At 38.4% G+C, this 23,885-nt stretch overlaps 1 protein-coding gene across 3 annotated transcripts in view; it reads left to right on the forward strand.

Annotated features, from left to right (window-relative positions):
* Window positions 1-23,245, forward strand: part of LOC129754482 (27 kDa glycoprotein-like) — a 26,062-nt gene extending 2,817 nt beyond the window's left edge. The window contains exons 1-7 of one of the 3 annotated variants that reach the window (XM_055750583.1): window positions 2,928-3,059; window positions 14,352-14,782; window positions 21,594-21,921; window positions 21,989-22,152; window positions 22,482-22,638; window positions 22,705-22,834; window positions 22,904-23,245. In XM_055750583.1, coding sequence (XP_055606558.1) covers window positions 14,731-14,782; window positions 21,594-21,921; window positions 21,989-22,152; window positions 22,482-22,638; window positions 22,705-22,834; window positions 22,904-23,008 — 936 coding nt within the window. In that variant the 5' untranslated portion in view covers window positions 2,928-3,059; window positions 14,352-14,730 and the 3' untranslated portion in view covers window positions 23,009-23,245. The other 2 variants (XM_055750586.1, XM_055750585.1) reach the window with 2 other exon arrangements.
* Window positions 23,246-23,885: the final 640 nt, after the last annotated feature.

Consider the following 23,885-nt stretch of genomic DNA (forward strand, 5'->3'; position numbering starts at 1 on the left):
TTCATAACTTGTTACTCATAACTTAACACTAACACTTAGCTCTGTAAGTTTACTTCTTTCCTTATAACACTTTCCCTTAAACTCTTTACTTTTCACATTTTACTTGTTACTCTAAACCCTTCAAAGTTTCCTTCTTACTCTCTGCTAATCACTTTAAAAATTTCTACCAATTTGTTTTTATTTATACTTTAACACTTTACTTTTGATCTTCGTCCCCTTACCTTTCAATCTTTGCTCATTTTTTAACCTTTAATCATTACCTTTACTTTTCACTGTTTACTCTTTATTCTGTACATTTTTCAATTCTTTCTTTACCCTTTTAATTTCTCAGTAGGTTTCATTTTGACTCTCTTCTCTTTACTTTTTAAACTCAATATATTTCACTTAATTTGTTTACGATCCATTTTTTTTCTCTTACTTGTTGTTTTAACTGTTTTTAATCTTTCTACTTCACATTATACTCGTTACGCTTTTCTGTTTGCTCTGTACTTTTCTATCTTTATGAATAACTCTTAACTTTCCAAGGTTTAATTCTCACATTTTGCTATTTACTCTTAACAGTGTTTCTTTTCTTAATTTTTATTTTAACATTTTTTTTTTTACATGTTTATCTCTTGTGCTATTTTATATCTTGTACCTTTCACTATATTTTCTCATTATTTTTTTTTCGTTTACATTTTTTTTTATTTTTGACCTGTAAACAGTTTTCATCTTAAAATTTTCTTCATGATTATTCTTTTCTTTTCTGATTACTCTTAGCCCCATACTCTTTAATCTTACTCATTTGTTTTTATTCTTTAAATAGAATTTTTGCTTTGTACTTTATATTCTTTTCTCTTTTCTTTTTACTGTCTTGAAACTCCATTCTTTACTTTTTACTTTCTACTTTTAAAATTTGGCTCTCCAATGTTAATTTACTGTTTACTCTTCGCTTTACTTCTTATTTCATACCTATTAATTTTTACTCTACAGGCTTTAATATTGACTCTCTACTAATTACTCTTTTTTTTGACAATATTCACTTTTAACTATTGTTACCTGTTATTCTTTATTTCTCTCTATTTGTTTTGCCCCGTATTCTTTACTCTTTACTTCTTTATATTTACCCGAAACAGGATTTTTTTCTCCTTTTTTTTTTTTACCTCAACCATTTTGGGACTATAATTCACCCAAAACAAGACTTTATTTTTTCTTTCTTTAACTCAACCTGTTTGGGACTGTCATTCACCCAAAACAGGACTTTATTTTTTACTTTTTTTTCAACTCAACCTGTTTGGGACTGTCATTCACCCAAAACAGGATTTTATTTTCTCTTTTTTGAACTCAACCTGTTTGGGACTGTCATTCACCCAAAACAAGACTTTATTTCCTTTTTTTCTAAACTCAACCTGATTGGGACTGTCATTCACCCAAAACAGGACTTTATTTTTTTCCTTTTTTTTTTTCAACTCAACCTGTTTGGGACTGTCATTCACCCAAAACAGGACTTTATTTTTTTTTCTCTTTTTTTTTCAACTCAACCTGTTTGGGACTGTCATTCACCCAAAACAGGACTTTATTTCCCTTTTTCTAAACTCAACCTGTTTGGGACTGTCATTCACCCAAAACAGGACTTCATTTGCTTAATTATTTGATAGACTAAACCTATTTGGATCTATAGCTCACTGACCACAGGTCTTCCTTTTTTTTCTTCACTTTAATTAATAATTTCAGAATCTTGAATCATCAACAGTGACATTAATCTTACTCAATCATACATATTACAGCTAATACATTTTTTTTTTCGCTAAGTAGAAATGCTTTTAAAATTAAGTAAAAAGCATTAAAATTAAGATGTTTTTTAAAACAATTTTCATCTTAAAATTTTCTTCATGATTATTCTTTTTTTTTCTGTGTTTGACTTAATTTTATGGTTATTATTTTTATCGCAATCGCACCATTCTAAAACTTGGTTTTATATCTAAAACCCAATTTTAACGATCATTTTTATGTCCAGGGACTTTCATTTACACTAAACAAATTATAAAACCAGCCCTTTTGAAGTCCTTTTCTACAGCAATATTTTTTTTTTTTTTTTTGGCACACATACTCCATGAAATATAAGAAGAAAAATTTGTTAATGCAACAATAACTATTTTTACGGTCCAGCGTCAGTTCAAAAGTACCCAACTATGCAAAACCCTTTTTTTTTTTGAATAAAATCTCTTTGTCCATCGTTCTGTTGGTAAAAATGCATGCAGGTATTTCACTAGCAAAATTTCTACCTTCCGCCATCTTGGAACACAACATTTTCATTTTTTCTTACCAACGCGAAAATATCAAAAACATCATCTCTTTTATAAATAAAATATCAATAACATACCATTTGGGAGCTGTTCTACTTTTACCGACAACGCCATTGTCGTGACTGAAGGTTCTCAACCATTTCACTGGCCCTATTTCTATCCATCGAATACTTTTTAATTCCGATACCGCAATTCTCGCAAAACGTTCCGTTCTTCACAACAACACTTTTCTAACTCCCTGTTACCAGTCCGGTGGGACTTCAGGTTCTCTCAGAGAACTAAATATTCGAAGTCATTCTACCGATGCTTTCTCTCCATCTCGATGCACAATCAACTCTCTTGTTCGAAATTGATTCGAACTCGAACATATAGTAGATGGATTCAGAACTCTCGTGCACACTAAATAATTATTTGTAAATTCCGACTACATTTGGCATTTATATATTTTATTGTTTTATTTAATTTTCTTTATTTCTTACTAATCAACTATATTTCCTACACCGGCTTATGTTGAAATGCTCATACGACGAGAATGCAGAACAAGCTGCTGAGAGTCACTTCTTCTTCTGCTCCTTAATTCGGCCGGCTGCCGGGGAGAATCCAGCAGCTCAGTTCCAGCTCTAGCTCAGCTAGGCCACTAGTCTAGGTTCGAACTTTGCTTAACCCGTACCGTACCGTCCGTATCGTATCTACCGGTTCTCTTTTTCCTCGCGCGGTCAATCACATGAGAATCCCTTCAAAGTGCCATCATCGGAATATGGCATTCTTGCCGAGGTAATTGGTTTAGTGTTTCGGTTTCTTTCTTTTCTTATGTGATGTCGTCGGTTGGTTTTTACGCCCGGTAACGCCATACGCAAACGCCTCAGTTTCAAATTTATAGCTGAAATTTGTTTACTTTATGGTGAGTTGAGTAAAGATTCTACACAACGTAGCTGTTTGTTTTTTGCTTACTCATCAGTTTGGACGGTTTATTCCTGTTAAGTGTTGTTAAAATCACATTTGCAATTCACCATCTTAAAAAAAACAACCAATCAGGAAGCCAAGTAGATAAATCAAATATTATAAAATTTAGTTCATAACCAGTCAGCCTGTAAATCATCGTGTCAAAAGAATGTTATAGAAAAGTGAAAAGTCAAAACAAACACAAAAAAGCTGAAAACAATCATCAATGAAACACTTGGTACTGGAGCCTGGATTCAGTCACACATTTTGGAAACGATCCAGCACCAAAAATAAACAACTACAATTTCGAGCTTGGTTTAGAGCTTGAATATTGACAGAAAAATAACCTCAAATTACCCATGAAGACTCAAGATGAAATTGAATTTTGAAACAGAGAAGACCTTTTGTTCATTCTTGTCGTTTTCATCGTTCTCTAAACGCGTGTTGAAAAAGCCACACGTTTTTGTTTAGTAAATATTTACAATATCTTATCGGTATTGATTTTTTTCCTAGATTATCCAAGGTCGATTTATATTGTGGAATGCGTAAACAGAAAACGTAAATGATTGTTTTCGGGTGCGGTCCAAAAAAAAAAACATCATAAATTGTGGATCGAATGCAAAATACAACATTTGGAAAAGGCAATCAACATAATTACCAAATCGGTAGGCAATTGCCTTGGTTCGGAAGCCATCGCTGAGACGTACTCAAAATTTAACCCTGGCAGATCATTATTTATGAATTAGTTAGGCCATGATCACTCAAAAATTCGAACTTATCTCAGAAACAAAATTTTTATACCGATTGATGTGGTATAACGAAAAAACAGCAATTGTGAATGAACAAAACTGCCGCTATTCGCAAGACTGTCCCATATGCATTTTCGTCATTTTTCAGTTTATCTCAAAAATCGTTCAAATACAGTTAGTTCTTCAATTTAGACTAAAAACTTTCATAACTTTGTTCTCAACATATATGAAAAAAATACCAAGTCATGTCTGTCCCATATGAAATATACCCGCAAAGCTGTCCCATATGTCTTTTTATACAGAATGCTTCAAAATTGCTCCTCTAAATTACGTTAATTTTACAAATATTCATACAATGTGTGCGACAAAATAAGCATTTATTGAAATTGCGAAAGTTAGACTAGATAAAACAGTACAGTAAAGTTAAAAATAACAATTTCCATAATTTTTACAAGCTAAGTTTAGCCTAATGGGTAAATTTCATCGAACTGTTTTTTTTTAATTTCGCATGAAGCTTATTGAATTGTTCTTTGTAAAAAAAGGAAAATAGTCAGCTACAAAGCCATATTTTTTAGGTTTTTGTCATGCTGTTACTAGCTGCTTGGACTTTCATAAAATCTATGAACAAAAATACGCGTACCTGGTAGCACACGCTTAAGTCATATTGAATTGATTTTTCTCATCAAATATTTGCAGCCAAGATACTTTGCTGTTTCTGATTCAGCATTAATTTAATTTGAAGGTATTTATAGTCTTTCTTAAAAGAAAATCGGTTATTTTATTCATGGAACGTTATTATTCATTTTATTTTAGACCCACTCAATTCTTACGATAAACTTTCTTTATCTTTGACTATCTAAACATGTCATAAACATCATTTCAAACTTATTTTTTATCAGTAAACAACCAGTAAAGTGAATAATACTGCGCAGATAGAGAGAATCAAATGATCAACTGACAAAAGAAAAGCCAAATATGGGACAGCTTTGCGGGTATATTTTATCCGCATGCGAAATATACTCGCAAGGCTGTCCCATCATTATTTTCTCCTCCGCATCAACAATTTGCAATTCAAAAACACATTGGACGAAATTATACAACAATTATCTTAATATCTGTGAAGAAAGAAGTAGAAAAGGTAACGTTTCAACCGAGAAATCCACGAAAGTTTATAAAAATCTTTAAAGCCGTTTTTCTCGGTTCGTTGTTTTTGCATATGGGACAGACTTGCCGGCAGCGGCAGAAAACCAATATGTAGATAATGTAAATAATAATTTGATGTTCTCATGTTGCCGATTGGATTGTTTTTTTTTTTTTATTATAAAATTAAGTTAATGTTAAGACTGTTTAATTTGCTTTTTAAATCTGAGAAGAAAGAAAATATTTTTTTCGGGTGATTTTAATTTCAATTTTGTTGAACAAATTTTGAGACAAAATAGTACAACTAAAATACAATATTTTAGCTAAAATTGCATCAGGAATAGAACTTAGCGATCAGTCAAAATTTCTTATGAAACTTGGGATTATGGCTTCTAAATCTTTCAAAAAATTATTTTTCTATTTTTTTTAAGTTCTTATCGGAATTTAAGCTTTCAGAGCTCGATTTCCCATGGAGGATTTCTGTCCGACGTCCGACTATATTTTGATAAATTTTGAGGATTTGTAAAGTTTTAAGTGAATCCTTCTTCCACAACTGTGTTCTTGATATAAATATCTTATAATTTAAGTATAGCAAATAAAAAACTAATTAAGTTTTATGGTTGCTATTCATAACTTCAGTTGTAAAAAATAAATAGGCTTTAACACCAAGATGATTGATTAAAAAATCATCACAAACGATTTTCATGGTTGTTCAATGATTATATTTCAACTATCAATCATTGAAAAACTACTGTTAACTGCAGTTTCGTGTAAAACTGAAAATTTAATAAAATTTAAACATCCGATCAAAATGCCCTGACACAGTTGAAAATATAGCCAAAATGTACAAAATTATTCATTTTATCAATGAAAAACGTTGAAAAACCACTTGTTTTCATGTGTAGATAAACTTTGAAAAAATTATTTCTTCACTTGTGTGAACGTTGCGTTGTTTTCGAGTCGTTTTGATCCAATGTTTTAGAGCCATATTTGCCTACACTAGGGCGTTTTACTTCAAATGATTTCAAACGAAGTTTGGAGAAGCGTTTGTAAAAATCGAAATTTTCGTAGTTTTAACAAAAATACTTTTTTTTGACAATATATCAGTAGTATCTAGAAAGGAATACGAAGAACATGTTACAATGCATTCGGGATTTCAGCTTATGTATTCCGCATATTCAGTCTATTCTCTTAGCAGGTGCATATTCCCCGATTTACTCTATTTGTGAGTACCGTCAACTGGGGCATCATGCAACATTTTTCATCTTCTAGAAGTAATAAAACCTTAATGTCCACAGATAATCATACCGCTTGTACATCAACAGTTTTAAGGTAGAAGGGACATCAAATTTACGTAGTCAGAAAAATTGTTGGTATCACAAGTTATTTTTAAAATTACAAAAACATGCTATTTTCACCCTACTAAAAAAAAAGGGGGGGAGTTGCAAAAAACTTTATTTTTAATCAAAAATCAAATGAAATTTATAGTTTTTGATATATTTGTGATGTCATAACGCATTAAGCAACAATTGCAGTAATTTTCAGTTTTGTTCGAATTAAATTTTACATTTTGTTGACAAAAATGTATTTAAAGGAAAAGCATAACGGTGCTGCATAAATTTAGGGGTAAAACATACTACAAAAAATTCTACTAGCTGAAATCATAAAAATTAATGTTCGGATGGAGGAAGTTTTGAAATTAACATGCACATTTCGTTTCATACACTGTAAGTAAACCCTGATTTGAACATTACACGTTTCAAAACATGAAAATTATCTCTAAAATAAGGTTGCCAGATTGCCTGGTTTTATTCGGTTGTACCCAGATATTGAATACAAAATTTTGGAAAAGTCCGGTCCGGCCCAGTTGCCCGGATTTCATGCGCCCTAAACAAACATGTTTGAGCAAGTTTTATTAAAATAATCTCTAAAGGTTTTTTGGAAGCTTAAAACATGATTTAAAATATGCTGATGAGTTTAACAACATACTGCTCCTGATATTTTGTATTGTTACGGAAACTGAGAGAAGAAATAACCGAATAGGAACTTTGGCAACGGCTTTTAGCATGAAAACACGGACTAGAATTGGAACTTGGAATGTTTTGACCCTTGCCCAGCCAGGTAAGCTGGCTCAACTTGCTAGAGAAGCTATTTAGCCGCCTCAAGCTAGAGATATTGGGACTGAGCGAAGTCCGTTGGCCTAACACTGGAGAACACAAGACACAGTCTGGGCAAGTACTGCTTTACTCTGGCATACGAGGAGAACACGCTACTCGGGAACGAGGAGTTGGTTTCCTATTAAGCCCGCAGGCCCATGCGGCCCTCATAAGATGGGAACCGATAAACGAACGAATAATCGTAGCAAGATTCAGAACACGGGTAAGAAACCTTACAATGGTCCAGTGTTATGCGCCAACTGACGTTGCCGATTTGCAGGAGAAAGAGCAGTTTTACAGTCAATTAAACAGCGTGGTTGAGAGAATTCCGAAGGGTGACATTCAAATCCACTTAGGCGACTTCAACGCAAAGATTGGCTCCGATAATCAGGACTTTGAGCGCATCATGGGGCGCCATGGCCTAGGACAGATGAGCGAAAACGGAGAGCTGTTTGTAGAATTGTGGCAACAACAATAACATGGTGATCGGTGGATCGCTCTTCCCCCATCGACCAGCACATAAGGTCACTTGGGTATCTCGAGATGGCTGAACAGAAAACCACATCTGCATCAGCCGAAAATGGAGAAGGAGCCTTCTTGATGTCCGCAACAAACGAAGCGCAGACATTGCATCTGACCATCACCTCGTCCTTGGCGAGATACGACTGAGAGTTGCGCGTGTCCAACGGCGCGAGGAAAAAGTCGGGTGTCGATACGACGTCCGCCGGTTGGAGAATCCAGAGGTGAAAAGGGCAAACGTTGAACAGCTAGAATCCACAGTCGAAGAACAGTGGTGTAGAATCAAGAATGCCGTTATCACGACGAGCCATGGTACTCTCGGTAAAGTTTGTGGAATGGATGTCGGATGAAACCTGGAGGATGATCGATGATCGGAGAAAGGCGAAAGTCGGAATTGAGCAGGAATGTACCGGTTCAGCCAAAGCAGCCGCCCGCTTACGATATGCGTAGCTGGAAAAGGCAGTTAAACGAGCTTGTAGACGAGACAAGAGAGCCTGGACAAACGCCCTAGCCCAGCGGTCGGCAACCTTTTGATACAGAAGAGCCAACAAATGCAAACTAAGGAAACGTCCAAGTTTCAAAGAGCCGCAATTAATTTTATCCTTACTACAAATAATGGTGATCGCTATGATACATTGCATCCTGATGTTAACTCAGTTTTATTATCCTTTTTCACAACGCCACAGATTTTCGTTGTTTTATTGGCAAACGGAAGCGATTTTCTATCTATTGAATCAATTCATTTTCATAACGGGTACAGCTTAGTAACGTTGAAATTTTGGCGATTTACCATTGTGACCTGATAAAATTTATCATTTTAAACTTTGGTGAAATTCTTTCCTAACACCTATTCCCAGATGAAAAATAGACTTTTGATGTGTTCTGTTGGACTATTAAAAAGGAGCATTGAAAATTTTATATCATAAAAATGCATACTACAAAATGTAAATTAATATAAAAAAAAACTATACGAGGGTTTGTCACTATTATTTTTTCTTCAAATTCTACAAATAAGCCTTAACATTTTTTTGGTTTTGAACATCCGTAAAAATCCATTGCGGTTCATTTGTTTGTTATGCGCATAAATTTATCATTTTAAATAGAAAAATATTTTCCGGGCCTAAGAATAACTAAACCACCAAATTTTAATTCATAAATGCTCATTTTACAGATTAAAAAAAATAGACAAAATTTGACAAAATTTAACAATCGGTCGCGAGATGTGGTCTATAAAATGTGGTTATAAAATTTCTTTTAATTTATTTTCATTACAAGCATTCCGATCCAGCTCTCTAGTTCTCATTTTGATTTCTGATAAAATTTTAACTTAAAAATAATCTCTAAACCTCTGAGCCTGAAATATATCATGGATTCAGATTGGTCCTTCTAAAGTTTCTTTAAATTCTAACCACAAATTCATATTTTATATTATATTTATATTATTATATTGTTATCCAAATTAGTGATTTGGAATATGATCTATTTGATTTTTTCAAACAGATTTTTAATTTGTTGAATGAATTCTTAGTTTTCACTTGCGAATTCGTAATATTAAACATTATAAGAGTTTTTTGGCGATTCCCTGGCCGAAAATGTTAACCATTTTCAATGATATTCTTTGTGTGAATAATGCATTCTAATTTTTCGATATTTCAAAACAAAACAACTTCAAATATTTCAAACAGTCAAAAAGATATTTTTAAAATACAGACCCCGTTCGTTTTTGGCAACACGCCCGTAAATTTTATGTTGCCAAAATCTAATGTTGTCGAAATCGAACGGATTTTTATGGCACTTTTTTATTTCAAATTTTTATTTCAAATTATTCAAAATTTATGTAAAACCTTATATAAGCATAAAATTTTTCAATTTGGCTCAATTATATTAGTTTTTAGCAGTTAAACATGGAAAAAATCGTGTTTTTCAAGTTTAAAACTATTATTAATAAGCCAAATTGAAAAATTTCATGGTAAGATTACGTTTTACATTAATTTTTATTAATTTGAAATGAAAATAAAAAATAAAAAAGTTATAAAAAACCTGTCTTTTTTGGATGTTGCCAAAATCGAACGGTTTTTGCTCGGATGTTGCCAAAATTGAACGGGGTCTGTACTTTTAATTCTTGCTCTAGCTCTGCGACGTAGTTCCACCTCCCCGTGGTGCAGAGTGGAAACGTGTCTACAGAATTGACCAGCTGTAGATGTACGGCCAAGAGAACTACACGTCACACTTGGTACAGTCAGTTGCGACGAGCTGCGTGCCGAGTGTGGCAAAAACGTGGTGCGACTGGGCACCCTGGTACCAGTGCTCAGTTGCAAGAGGGAGGGGTCGTAACGTGTATCGGGTAGTCGCGACCCCGATATGCGGGACGACCAAATGTTTGGCGAGTTTCGATCGATCTGCCTTTTGGGGAGGTTCCTAGCCCCAATTCGCGGATACGATTGACTCACGACAGACAGAGGGGCCTTGTGCCGTGACATGTGGCGCCCAGTGGATGGGCCTCAGGTTGGGTCTCGAAGAGTCGAGATGGAGAAAAAGGATATGTGTGGTTATCTCCAGACCCGAGGAGAGGCGAGTTGTTCTCGTCTCGAATTGGGTCAAGAGACGGAACGATCGAGGGCTCTCGAGACACGAGGAGAGGTGGGTATAGACGCCTCAATTCGTGTCAAGAGGAGGAATGTGAGGAGGTCTTGAGTCACGAGGAGAGACGGGCCAAGACGGCTCAAATTGTGACAAGAGACCGAATGTGTGGGACTCGAGTCACGAGTAGCGGCGAACGGACTGCCAACCCGTAAGTCGTGAATCGTGACAAAGAGTGGACGTAAATTGCTGGTGTAGTACGAATAAAACGAGTATTTGCCGTGGAGCGCATTGCGCGAGTATGGTCTCCCATCATGGGTAAAGCCTTCGTTGCTAGGTCCGGATGGGAATTATGGCCAGAGGCCCCAGGTGGATTTTATGGCGTAGGGGTACATAGTATCATGAGTCGTCCAATTGCACCCATGGACCCAGAGTAGCAAACTGGGGGGACGCGGTGGCTCGCCGCGCCTTGGAATGCAATCCGTAAAAAGGATTTACCACCTGGGTGATCAACTAATAAAAAAAGATTTGCTGTATTTCAGTCTATCTTGGATTTTTGGAATCGCCAAGAATAGATTCAACCAATGATGTGGAAATATGCCGCGGTCCAATGAAAGTTTTGATTGCTATCTCGGATCTTCCATAACAAAAATAAATCTTACATAATAATAGACATCTTCTTTAGCTTTGCTTAACTTAACATAACTTTGACTTTGCTTCGCTGAATTTCATTTTTCAGTGAACCGATTTTTTAAACTCAAATTTTAGTTTTTTGACGTTATTTTGATCATAGAACAAACTAAAACCTAAATTCTAAAAAAAACTTAAACAGCCATGACGTTTTAAAAATAATTGCAAAATTAGAAATTAGGTTGAGAATTAAAAAAAAAGACGTAAAAGTTGTTAGAAGATATATTAAAGTTTATGGACGAAAATGCTTCTTTACCAAATAGAGTTTCTCCTTCGAATAAATACCTAAAATTATTCATATTATATATGAAATTCTAAAACTAAACCAACACTCAGTTCCCGGTTTACAAAAATATTTTTTAACAAACTTTTAAAATATTCAATTCAAGAAAAACAAACTCAATTTCATAATCTTAATAGTGAAGGCTTTATTTGACGATTAAAAAATGCTCGGTTTTTATTTCAGAAAATGAAATTCAACGATAAACTTCCCGTGCCAGCGAATAAAAATTTCTCCAGGCTTCCAAATGAAGGAACTTATGTTACGTCCAGAAAATTTCGAGGATTTTCAAAATTTTCACACATTGAGCTAAAGAGCCGCAGTTATACATCCAAAGAGCCACATGCGGCTCGCGAGCCGCAGGTTGCCGACCTATGCCCTAGCCGAAGAAGGAGAAAGAGCCGCCGCCATTGGAGATATCCGATTATTATATGATATTTCTCGCCGCCTTAGTGGTGCAAGGACTAATGCAAGAATGCCTCTGAAAGACCGAGCAGGTCAGCTGCTGACAGATCGAACAGATCAGCTCAATCGTTGGACTGAGCATTTTGAACAACTTTTCCGAGTTACAAATAGCAATGGCCAACAGAACCCGCAGCTCGAGGCGCCCACAGTAAGTCGCATAAATGGCGTCAACTCGGAAGCGCCCTCGCTGACTGAAATAGAAGCGGCAATCAAGGACATGAAATCCAACAAAGCGCCTGGAATCGATTGCATTCCTGCTGAAATGCTCAAAGCCAACCCTACCTTGTCAGCACAAATGTTGCACCGTCTTTTCGCTGACATTTGGGATACTGCAACATTCCCGGCTGACTGGATGCAGGGTATCCCCGTGAAGGTCCCGAAGAAAGGAGACCTAACAGAGTGCGGTAACTGGCGTGGCATAACTTTGATCTGTACAACCCTCAAAGTACTCTGCAAAGTGATCCTGAACAGGATCCAGGAGAAAATCGACGCTACACTCCGACGGCAACAAGCTGGATTCCGATCCGGACGATCATGTGTGGACCACATCACAACGCTACGAATAATACTGGAACAAATCAACTGGGCTGCTCTCAGACGACGAGGGGTCCCAGAGAAACTAGTCCATCTCATCGAAGCACAGTACGAGGCATTTTCGTGCAAGGTCTTGCACGACGGTATCTTGTCCGAACCAATCCCGGTAACTGCTGGAGTGAGACAAGGATGTATTTTGTCACCGCTGCTTTTTCTCATCGTAATGGATGAGATCTTGACTGGATCGATTGACTGTAGACCAAACCGAGGATTGCCGTGGAATCCTTCAACCATGGAGCAACTGAACGACCTTGACCTGGCAGACGATATTGTTTTGCTCGCCCAAACACAACAAGACATGCAGAGCAAACTCGACGACCTCACCGAAAGCTCCAAAGCAGCAGGTCTCAGAATCAATGTCGGAAAGACCAAGTCGATGGAAATCAACACAGAAAATCGTTCCAATTTCGTGGTAGCTGGACAACAGGTTGAGACAGTGGATTGCTTCCAGTATCTTGGTAGCCAGATTACGCCTGATGGTGGTACCAAGAAGGACATCGAAACCCGGATCAGAAAAGCCCGATTTGCGTTTGCGAGTCTCCGAAACATCTGGCGCTCACGCCAGATCTTTCTACGAACTAAGATCCGAATCTTCAACTCAAACGTCAAATCCGTATTGCTGTACGGGTGTGAAACTTGGTGCACATATGCGGTGACGACGCGAAAACTGCAAGTTTTTGTGAATCGCTGTCTGCGGAACATCATCCGCGCTTGGTGGCCTGGCAACTGGATCTCAAACGTTGAATCTCATCGCCGGTGTCATCAAAAGGCGCTAGAAACCGAGATGAAGAGATGAAAACGAGATTTGCAGAGAGGCGCTTGACTGGAATCCAGGAGGGCATCGAAGAAGAGGCAGGCCCAAAAGCTCGTGGCGGCGAAGTCTAGCCCCTGAAATCCGCACAGTTGACGAGAACCTTGGCTGGCAGCAAGTGAAGTCGCTGGCTCCGGATCGCCAGCAGTGGAGATCTTTTATCTCAGCCCTATGCGTCGGTCAATCGGCGCAGGACCCTTAGGTAGGTTAGGTAGGTGTTAGACAAGTTTGTGAGAAAACACATTTTTGGCTTATAAGATTTTTTTGAAGTCATTTTCTCGCCCGTCGTCACGTCACGCTGGTTTTCTTGGATAACTTCGAAACCGCAAGTCGAGAAAAGACCAAAATAGCTTATTGGATTTTAATTGTTGGGAATTAGATAATCTTAACGAATATCTAAAGTTAGTTGGGCTTCTTATGCTATAAAAATGAAAATTTATGACAATTTATGACAAAAACCTGTCAAAAAGTCGTCACGTCACGCTGGAATGTGTTTTCGGTAGAAATTTAACTTTGTTTGGGTTTACTAGGTTTTATGCAAAACAATTTGTGATACCTGAAAATTCTCCAAAATTTAAGCTTATTGACAGTTTCTTTTCTTTTATTTTTTTCAATGCTAGTGAAACAGTAATATAGCTCAAATCTTTGGTAAGCGCATTCAGCCCGCCCGGTTTTGAATAACGATTATTTTGAATCCGATTACGATTCCGAAGATCGTTTTCTCAAATACTGATAGAAATTTTAACATAAAAAGGTTCAAAAAGAAGAAAACAGTAGAAAATGATGAAATGTTCATGGTGGTGCCTAACTCTAGGTGCTAAAAATTATCCAAGAATTTTCCAGCGAGAATCTTCTGAGATCAGCTTCAAATAAAATTTGTGTTAATTACCTGATACTCGAATTATAAAAATTTTCTGACCCGATTCACTCCATCATACGGTACTGAGTTCTTAGTATGTGAAGCCCTTGGAGCCAAAGGGATATAAGGGGGATGTATATTCTTTAGTATTGTAAAATATTTTTTCTTATATTTCAGTTTTGTGAATCAAACCTTCATTCATTAGAAGCTCTTCACCATACTTCGAAAAACCGTGCGCATACATTCGTTGAATTTATACATTCTCTCAAATCTCTTCCCAGGTGACAGATAAAGGAAACTAATCCGACGCAAGCTCATTCATTTGTGATAACAAATATACTAATGTGCACTGGAATTCTTCCTTCGCCGTACTACTACCCACCTAATCACAACGAAGTAGAGAGGCAAGCTTCAGCCTAACTGACTCTTCAAAGAAAGCAAAAAAAAAAATCCCGGAGAGCCAAGAGCGAGCTGTAAACAGCAACCAGCCAGCAGCAGCAACGTTTCGGGAGCGATTGGTTTGTTGGAAGCGAAAATTTGAAGCATCATTCACCCAAAACCTAGTCAGTTGCCGGCGCGAAGCGAACGTTTTAGGATCATATTCGGCTTAAGTCACCAACATCACCTTTCGGAGCAAGGAAAATCATCTGCTACAACGGAATGATGGGACTGTTACTCAAATCGTTGCTTCTATTCGCACTATCCCTACTAGGTAAGTGTCATTCACGGGCAGGCTCTCTAACTCTAGCTTCAAGCAGAAGTTCGTTGATGTCCCTTTGTTGTGCTGTTCTATGTTCTAATTACATTCTAATTACCGAGTGATTCGAAGTTCGATTGGTAAATCGTAGTGTACCTAACTTAGTTGTGACCGAATTCGAACGTTTCAGTTGAACAAAAACCTCCAGTTCAAACTCTCATCCCTTGAATTTCGTGGAAATCAGTTCAAATTTTGTGCCGTGGTGGGTGAATGATTCCCTTTCATAAAGCTACGCTTCACATGGCTATCAAATGGAAAATGATGGCTTATCAAACATTAAGAGATTCCATTCGATAGATAAGCGCTGCGCGGCGGGCTAAAGTTCGCATTCGGGAGTTACTCAACCTTGTGTGTACCTACTTCAGGTTTTTGAAGCGGTACGTCATTGATAAAACTAGAGGTAAGCTCCCTGGAAGTCTGCTGGAAATTAGAGGATTTCTGACTGATTGGGGGTTCGGAAATTGTAGGTTCAATGCTAATGTAAGTAGGTACCTGGTAGACAGGGAATCCAGATAACACACGTTGAACTTTGTGGTTTAACGATAGGTTAAAAGATTCTAATTGGCTACGCGTGGCTACGCGTTCGATGGAGATGTTAACCTTGTAACCTTTGAAGAAACACGCTGAGCGTTAACATTTTTACAAAACAATTTTTTGAATGAAATAATGTAAAAAATACTAAATACACTTTTTAAAAAGGCTTCAAAATCGTAAACCCTGCTTAGGAGTTAATCAAATCGAAAAACCTGAATAACAAGCAACATTTTATGCAACCTTGGCAACAACATCAAACGAAGAAAAAAAAATCAAGATTGGATCGAAATTCCCTCCCACGACCTCAATATATTTAGTCAGTTGCGAATGCCACCGACGTTGCTCGTTTGCACTTCTTCCGTAAATATCGTCCTAGACCCTATCAGCGCCATTTTTAGGTCATCTTCAGTACCACATCGCGAAGCTGGGATTTTTTTTTCCTTTAAAATGTATAACATGGGATGTTCCTTTAGGATCCTAAAGCCCCAAAAGCGAAAAAAATAGCTTTTTACAGATGACAATGGTCGATTTTGCCCGGCTTCATTACGTCACGGAGGATCCGGTGCTGAGTAGTTGTTTGTTTATTTATTTCCATAGTATTCCGTCTCACAACATAACTTGACGAACATAATTCCAAAAATTCATTCGGTCCATGGCAACCGTTCTCCAATTTCTCGGACCTCCTACATTCGCCAGATCACGCTCCACTTGGTCTATTCACCTCGCTCATTGCGCCCCTGATCGTCTCATTCTTACTGGATTCGTGGTGAACCCCTGTTCTGGATACTGAGTCACTCGAATACTCCGAGTGTACGCAGGTCCTCCTCGAGCAATATCCATGTCTCGTAGAGAACAACAAGTTTAATGAGCGTCAGGTATAGGTTACACTTCGTGCGAGGGCTTAGTCTTCTCGACCACAGTCGCTTGTGGAGTCCAGAGTAGGCACGACTTCCACTGATAACTCGCCGCCGGATCTCACGGCTAGTGTCATTATCTACGGTCACCAGTGAGCCGAGATAGACAAAGTCTTCGACTATCTCCAGAACGTCGCCGTCGATCGTGACCTTGTTATCCCTAGACAAGCGGATTCGGATTCGCAGGCCAGCATATACTTCGTCTTGGACGTATAAATCATCAACCCAATCATATCTGCTTCGCGTTTCTGTTTGCGGTAGATCTCCTCCACCGCCGCAGATGATCTGCCGACTATATCAATGTCATCGGGGAAGCAGATAAGTTGACTAGATCTGTTGAAAATCGTGCCACGCATTTCGCACACCACTCGTCGAATAAGACCTTCGAGCGCCACGTTGAACATCATGCAGGAAAGACCATCGCCTTGTCGAAGCCCCCTGCGTGATTCGAATGACCTCGACAATTCACCTGAAATTCGCACACAGCACTGCGTTCCATCCACCGTCGCCTTGATCAGTCTGGTCAACTTCGCGGAAAAGCCGTTGTTGTCCATGATTTTCCATAGCTCGTTACGGTCGATCGTGTCGTATGCGGATTTGAAGTCGATGAATAGATGGAACGTAGGGACTTGGTGTTCACGGCAATTTTGGAGGATTTGCCATAATGTAAAGATCTGGTCCGCCGTAGACCGTTCCTCCATGAAGCCGGCCCAAGGACTTCCCACGAATCTGTTTACTTGTAGCGTTAGGCGACGGAGTAGGCTTCGGGACAGCACTTTGTAGGCAGCATTTAGGACAGTGATCGCTCGGTAGTTCTAACAGTTCAATTTGTCGCCCTTTTTGAAGATGGGGTATATTATCCCCTTCTTCCACTCCTCCGGTAGCTGTTCTGTGTCCCAGGTCCGGACCATCAACCGGTTTAGGCATTCGGCCAACTTGTCCGGGCCCCATTTTGATGAGTTCAGCTACGATGTCATCCTTCCCAGCCGACTAGTTACCATCCAGCTGGCGAATAGCATCATTCATCGTTGGGGGTGGCTCCTCTACGTCGTTGATATGTCGGCGATGTACCGTCTTGATCTCCTGCATGTGCGCCGTTCGGGTGTTCATCAATTTGTCAATTCCACCTTTTGATCACCTCATGATTGTCCGTCAGGATGCCCCCGTCCTTATCCCGGCACATTTCGGCTTGCGGCACGAAGCCTTTGCGGAGTGCGTTGAGTTTCTGATTGATTTTTCCACGTGTATTGGGAACGATGCAGCTGCTTCAGCTCCTCGAGCTCCTCCTCATCCTCCAGGCGGCGCTTTCTCTCCTGAAAAATTCGAACTGTCTTGATGGTATCCCAACAGTCATCAAAAAGGGCTTCGTCAAGCTCGCTCTCTTGGCTTTTGTGAAGAAAACACAGAGAAGAGCTGTAGTAGCGAGCAGCGCTGAAGGCATCCGAGAAGAAATGTAAGGCTTAAATTCCAATGATAATCTGAGAAAAAAATCTGGAACTATAATTTAAACTTTAATCGAATGAACTTGATTGAAAAAGTCTATTTTTAGTAAGATAAAAATATTGTTGATTTATAAGATTTGTTTTATAATTGTTAAACAGCCTGATCGCAGTAACATGGAAATTAGTGTCGTTTGAAAATTATTGGAAATGAATCATTCTTTGCCCGATTGTCAAAAACTAAAGACTTATTTGAACTGTTATCAATTGTTATCCCAAGGAAGTTCCAACCAAATGCGGGACATTTTCAAAATGATTATGGACCAGAATCGGCTGATGGTGGAACAGGAAGCGAGGTTAAAGGCGGTCATGGAAAGGTTTACCAATCAAGCAGCCCCCAACCATCAAACCAACAACCTCGAATTGGTTATCGAGTCTCTGTCGTCCAATATTCGAGAGTTCTGTTACGATCCGAAAAACGGCCTGACGTTTGATCGTTGGTATCCAAATATGAGGACTTCTTTCTTCAGGATGGAGCCCAGCTGGGCGATGCGGGGACAAGACAAGCTGCTCTCGATCTGGCATACGACGGGCAGAAAAGCCGCGGGCCGAAAATCCTAGGGTTGTCAGCCAAAGGGATAAAAAAGACCGGACAACGCACTATGGGGTTTGAGGCGGCAAAAAGTCAAAAACTGAACATTATCGGATCGCTTTTTTATTTTTACTATTTAATAACTTAATATTTAACTAAGATATTCCCAGTTTTTCAACTCAATATCTTGAATACTGAACGCACCACAGACATCAGACTTTGAAAAATTGAAAAATTTATCTGATGAAGAAAAGAATTTAAATCACATATATTTCTATGGAAAACATTTTTTCTTAAATTCAAAGTATACCATATGAAAGCTTATATTAAAAGCTATCATTTGAACCATTTAAAATTTTTACACACTAAATTGATCCATAATAAAAATGAGTAAATAATTATTTTTTTCAAAAGTAAAAAACTTTAAAGCCTCGCCAAAAAAAATCCCCGCATTTCCCCATAGAGCATTTCCTGAGACAGATGGTGGTAGGGTAGCTTTTTGTTTTTGTTTTGAAAAAGGTAAACACCTACTGGTCGCCATTTTGAACTTGGGTGATTAGCACTGTTCAATTATTTCTTCAAAAGAAATTATTTTTTTCAAATTAACATTACATAACATCAACATTACCTTCAAAGTATTTCATGTCTACAATTATTTAGTTTAAGGTAGTTTAAAAAATTAAGAATTTTGCATAACCATTACTTTTGCATCGCCAATTTGGTTTCGTTACTATCCGACCATTGAACATGCGTAGTGTTGTTGTTATTTTTACCCTACCACCAGCTGCCGAAAATTGTAAACATGAGAAATCAGCTGTTCTGTTGACAAGTCGGGAAATACCTTATACTCTTTTCACTATCAAGATCTATTTTAAAGTCCTAAAAATACAATGAAAGAGATTCCAGGCACCTTAAAGCACCGTTTTCTGAGTTATAGTCAAATTAAGCTGAAAATATCATGCAAATGGGTAATTTTTACCCATTAATGTGTAAAAATTCAACAAAGTTGATGTTGGTTTGTCAAAAAAAAAATGTTTCTTATGATTGATCAATCATTTCACACATTTTTCTCTTGAGTTTCTTGAAATGTCTTAATGTTATTTATCATTTAATGATCAATAAGTCCAAAACCCGGTTTTCAAAAGAAATAAAAAGTAGGGTCAAAAATAACACCAAGCATCGTACTTTAAAAGTTATTTATGCATAATTCTTGATAGAATTTATTTTAAGTTAGTTAAAATGGTCATTTTCATACAAAATTTTCAAAAATAACAAAATAGTTCAAAACACCTAATCATACTTTTTGCCGCCTCCTTGTATGGAACTGCCCCATAGTGCAACGGTCGGGATAGACAGATCCCATCGACGGGGGGCTATCGAGTAGTGTGCGTCCGACCCCACGGTTTGAAGCTACAAGGATGACCGAAGTGAGCCATTCGAATCGTATTCGGATGACGTCTTTGTCAGGAATCATTCGAGTAGTTGCGTTAAGTCCCGCGCGTGTGCTGTGGCACACGACGGGCACAAAGGTGCCAAACCTTGAATCCTGGAGATAAGAGGTCGAGCTTCGAGTCGTTGGAGGAGAGGTCAAGCCTCGAATCTTCAGGAGGAGAGATTTGTGTGGTCAACCTCGAGTCTTTACGATAAGAGGTCGGGTCTCGAGTCAGGGCTTATACCCCTCATCAAGAGGAGGGGTATAAGTGGTCACCTCGAGACATTACGAGGAGAGGTCAGATCTCCAGTCGCTAGAGGAGAGATCGGGCCTTGAATCGTGCAGAGGAGAGCTCAACTTCGACCGTACAATCAACCCCCGAAGAAAGGAAAGCAACAATCAACTTCACCCAAGACACCGTGTTCGCAATGTGGAGGTATGCATTTCGTCCGAGAATGCCCTTTTACCAAGCATCTTTGCAAATCCTGTGCGAAGACTGGACACAAAGAGGAATACTGTAACTGTCTCTCAGCGAAACAGCACAGCAAGAAAAAATCTATCGACGGGAAGTTCGCTGTCAACCACATCAGCAGCGGACTACGACGCAAATTCATTCCAAAGCCAACACAAAAGAAGCTGGGATCTCCACCTCTACACCCAAATCAGTATCTAGCAAACCTCTGCAGTTTGTAGGCGAAATACAATGCGACGTCACCATGGGCAACCAAACCAAGTTTGGAACGTGTTATGTCATCAATCAACCGTCTCTCAATATTTGTTTCCTAAATTGGATTGAGCTGTTCGGACTGAGGTTTCTACCATTGTCATCGATCTGCCACAAAATTCAAGCAGACCATTCCAAACCGATCCGATCGTTTCCCAAGGTGTTTGCCAACTCACTCATACGTTGTACGAAAACTCGAATCAAGTTGTTTTTGAAGCCATGCGCACGATCGGTTTTCAAACTCAAACGACCTGTTCCATTGATGTCCATACCGAAGGTTGAAGAAGAATTGGAGTCGCACAAGCATCATCTTCCTGTGCCGGACGGTATCTTTACCAAATTGAATGGATCTAAGGTTTTTAGCATCATTGATTTGTCCGATGCTTATCTCCAAGTCAAAGTGAACGACGAATCAAAGAAGCTGCTCATAATCAACACCCACTGAGAACTGTACCTGTTCAACAGACTAGCTCCTGGTGTGAAATTCGCTCCCGGTGCATTCCAGCAGCTGATGAGCGGAATGATAGCGAATCTCGAAGGCGTTGAAACGGTTCTGGACAACATCATCATTTTCAGTAAGACCGAATCCGACCATCACAAACGACTCCGAGCACTCTTCAACCGGCTGAAACCATCGCCAGAATGCCAGCATCAAGAGACGTTTCCTCGCTCCGCTCCTTTCTTGGTGTGGTAAATTTCTACGGAAAGTTTGTAACTTAGGCGCCCTCTTGATGTACTATTGAAGAAGGACGCCAAGTTCATCTGGTCTCAAGAATGCCAACAAGATGTCGAGAAACTCAAGACGATGCTCTAATCAGATCTGTTGCTAAACCACTACGATCCGAGCCTGGACATCATCGTTTCAGCTGGTGCGTCGAAATACGAAATTATTTAGAAAATTTTGAACTCTAAAACACAATGTTTGTACATATTTGTATTTTATTTGTATTTGCCGATATTAAAAAATCACCTAATTTTAAAGGACATATACTGCAAAAAAAATAAAATTACATACCTCATTACATACCAAATATCGACGATGTCATCCCGAAAGGAAATAAGATGAACTTCACATCGATTATAATGTTAATTTAAGCTTACATGACTGTTTTTTGCTTTGTATCTTCCCAGTATTCGTCGCCGCCAACACTGGCAATGAGCTACCCACCGACCTTAAAGATCTCAAGGAGCTGGACATCGAAAAGCTGAAGGAACACCTGCCGGAGGGCTTCATTCCGGCGGAATTCGCCAACATGACCCTGCCCAGCATGGAGGACATTCAGCGCATCGTCAAGGACAAATGCTCCAAGGTTGCGGGAAGCGATGCCGCCTTCGAGCAGGCCGAACAAGCCAGCCAGCGGTTCGGCGACTGTATGAAGGATCTGGTCGACTTCAGCGACATCCAGAACGAAATTCAGAAGGCGAAGCCGACTGGGGATTTGGATACAGTATTCAACAAGTGAGTATTTTTTATACGTTTGGATAATTCAATTGTACCTTTAAAATTTTCAATTTTCTTATCGTAGATACTGCCGAAGGCGGTCGGCAGCCATCGAATGCATCAACACTTACTCGAACGATATCGATGTGTGTCTGGATGATGATGAGAAGGACAGCAAACGAATTATGGTCAATATCGTGCATGGGCTGCTGAACTTCGTTTGCCACAAGGATGGAGATCAAATTGCACGTAAGTTAACACAGGTTTAGCTAAGGAAGGTCATTTATACTTCATAAAGTATTGTAACATATTGAGTGAGTGAACAAATTCAAATTCGGGAAAAATATTGACCTATCCCGAGTTTGTTTTGGGAATATAAAATTATTCTTCAAGCCTAATTCGCTGCCTGTCGCAAGCCTGTCGTGTCACAAAAACTTACAGAAAACATTGGAATCAGGCATCCAAATTTAGAATCAGTCTCCAAAATTTTTCCTCAAAAGATATCGGAACTAAAACGAAAGTTCAAATCTAAATATTTTGGACGAAAAGGGTAGAAGACTAACGACATTGTTTTGCAGTTTTCATCGCCGAGGAAGGACCAGAGTGCTTCCAGGAACAGAAACAACCGTTGATCGATTGTTTCAACACAACCCTGCGAGGATATTTGGATGAAACCGGCGGAGATCAACCACCCCAAGGCATCCCCAAACTGGTCATGGGCAAACGACAGTGCGAGTAAGCTTAAATTTATCAAAAAAAAAGTTCAGTATCCCAAATAATGATTTTTTTTCAAATTCACAGCGATATGGATAACCTGAAAAACTGCTTTGTTCGAGTGCTGGAAGACTGCCGGGAATCTACACCGGCAAACTTGGTGGAATCCTTGTTCAAATTTGTCCGAAAAGAGACACCGTGTGCCAACTTTACTACGGTAAATGTTCAAAGATTGTGCAATAATGTTTAATTCGATAAAGTTAAATTTTTTATTGAAACATTTTAGCCAACGACAAGCAGAAAAAACTCCGGTGACACCGGTAGAGCTTCCATCAACATAATTCTAACGACGTGGATGTTTGCGTTGGTAGCAAAGTTCCTGATACAGTGATAATATTTTAGGTTTAAAAAAATAGATTTTTAACCACATTTTAACGAGATTCCGATGTGGCATCAAAATTTATCAGTTTTGGAAATTTATTAACAAAAAAAAAATAAGTAGGTAGAACAGTTTTGGGCTGCTTTCAATCGATATTCATTCGGGAGGGTAATTGTGATCGAATAGTTTTTGAATTGTACAAAATTTCTTCCAATAAACACACGAAAGTATTTTAACTTTTTATCTGTTGAAGTTTCAATTCGGATGATCATTTTTCCAAGCAGTATTCTCCTAATCCTTTTTTTGATGCTCGACGAGAAATATCTCATATCTCGTTCTAGAAAAAGACGAAAATTGCCATGCCAATTTTAATGTTAATAATATTGTTATTATTGAGAAGCCCGAAGAAGCCCGAATATCAGGAATACCTAATATGAAAAACTCTGTATGAACATTTCAGGACCTGACTCGACATCAAGTTCAAAAAGTAAAATGAAAAATAGAAATCAAAAATCCAAATAAAGTTCACGTACTTTTAAAAAATACTACAAACCCGTGACCCTCCTTAGATCACCTGTAACCGTGGTCCAAACAGTTGAACCCCCAAAAGCGAAACGGGGGCTTTGGTTGGAATTTGGGTCTGGGTGGTCTATTATACCAGCTTCATATCAACTTATTTTAGAACCGGTTCAAGAATTGATCCAAAACTGATGAGATTTGGACCCAATTTGACGTAGTAGAACTGTTTGACAGTAAATTGAATGGAATCTCAATTTGTTGGTTCAATTCTTGTATAAATTAGACTCAAGAATAGACCTCGGATAAAGGTGCTTTTAGAGCACCTGTATCCGTGGTCCAAACAATAGAAAGTCCAAACCCAATTTAACCG

The sequence above is a fragment of the Uranotaenia lowii genome, chromosome 3 (assembly GCF_029784155.1).
Source record: "Uranotaenia lowii strain MFRU-FL chromosome 3, ASM2978415v1, whole genome shotgun sequence".
Lineage (NCBI taxonomy): Eukaryota > Metazoa > Arthropoda > Insecta > Diptera > Culicidae > Uranotaenia > Uranotaenia lowii.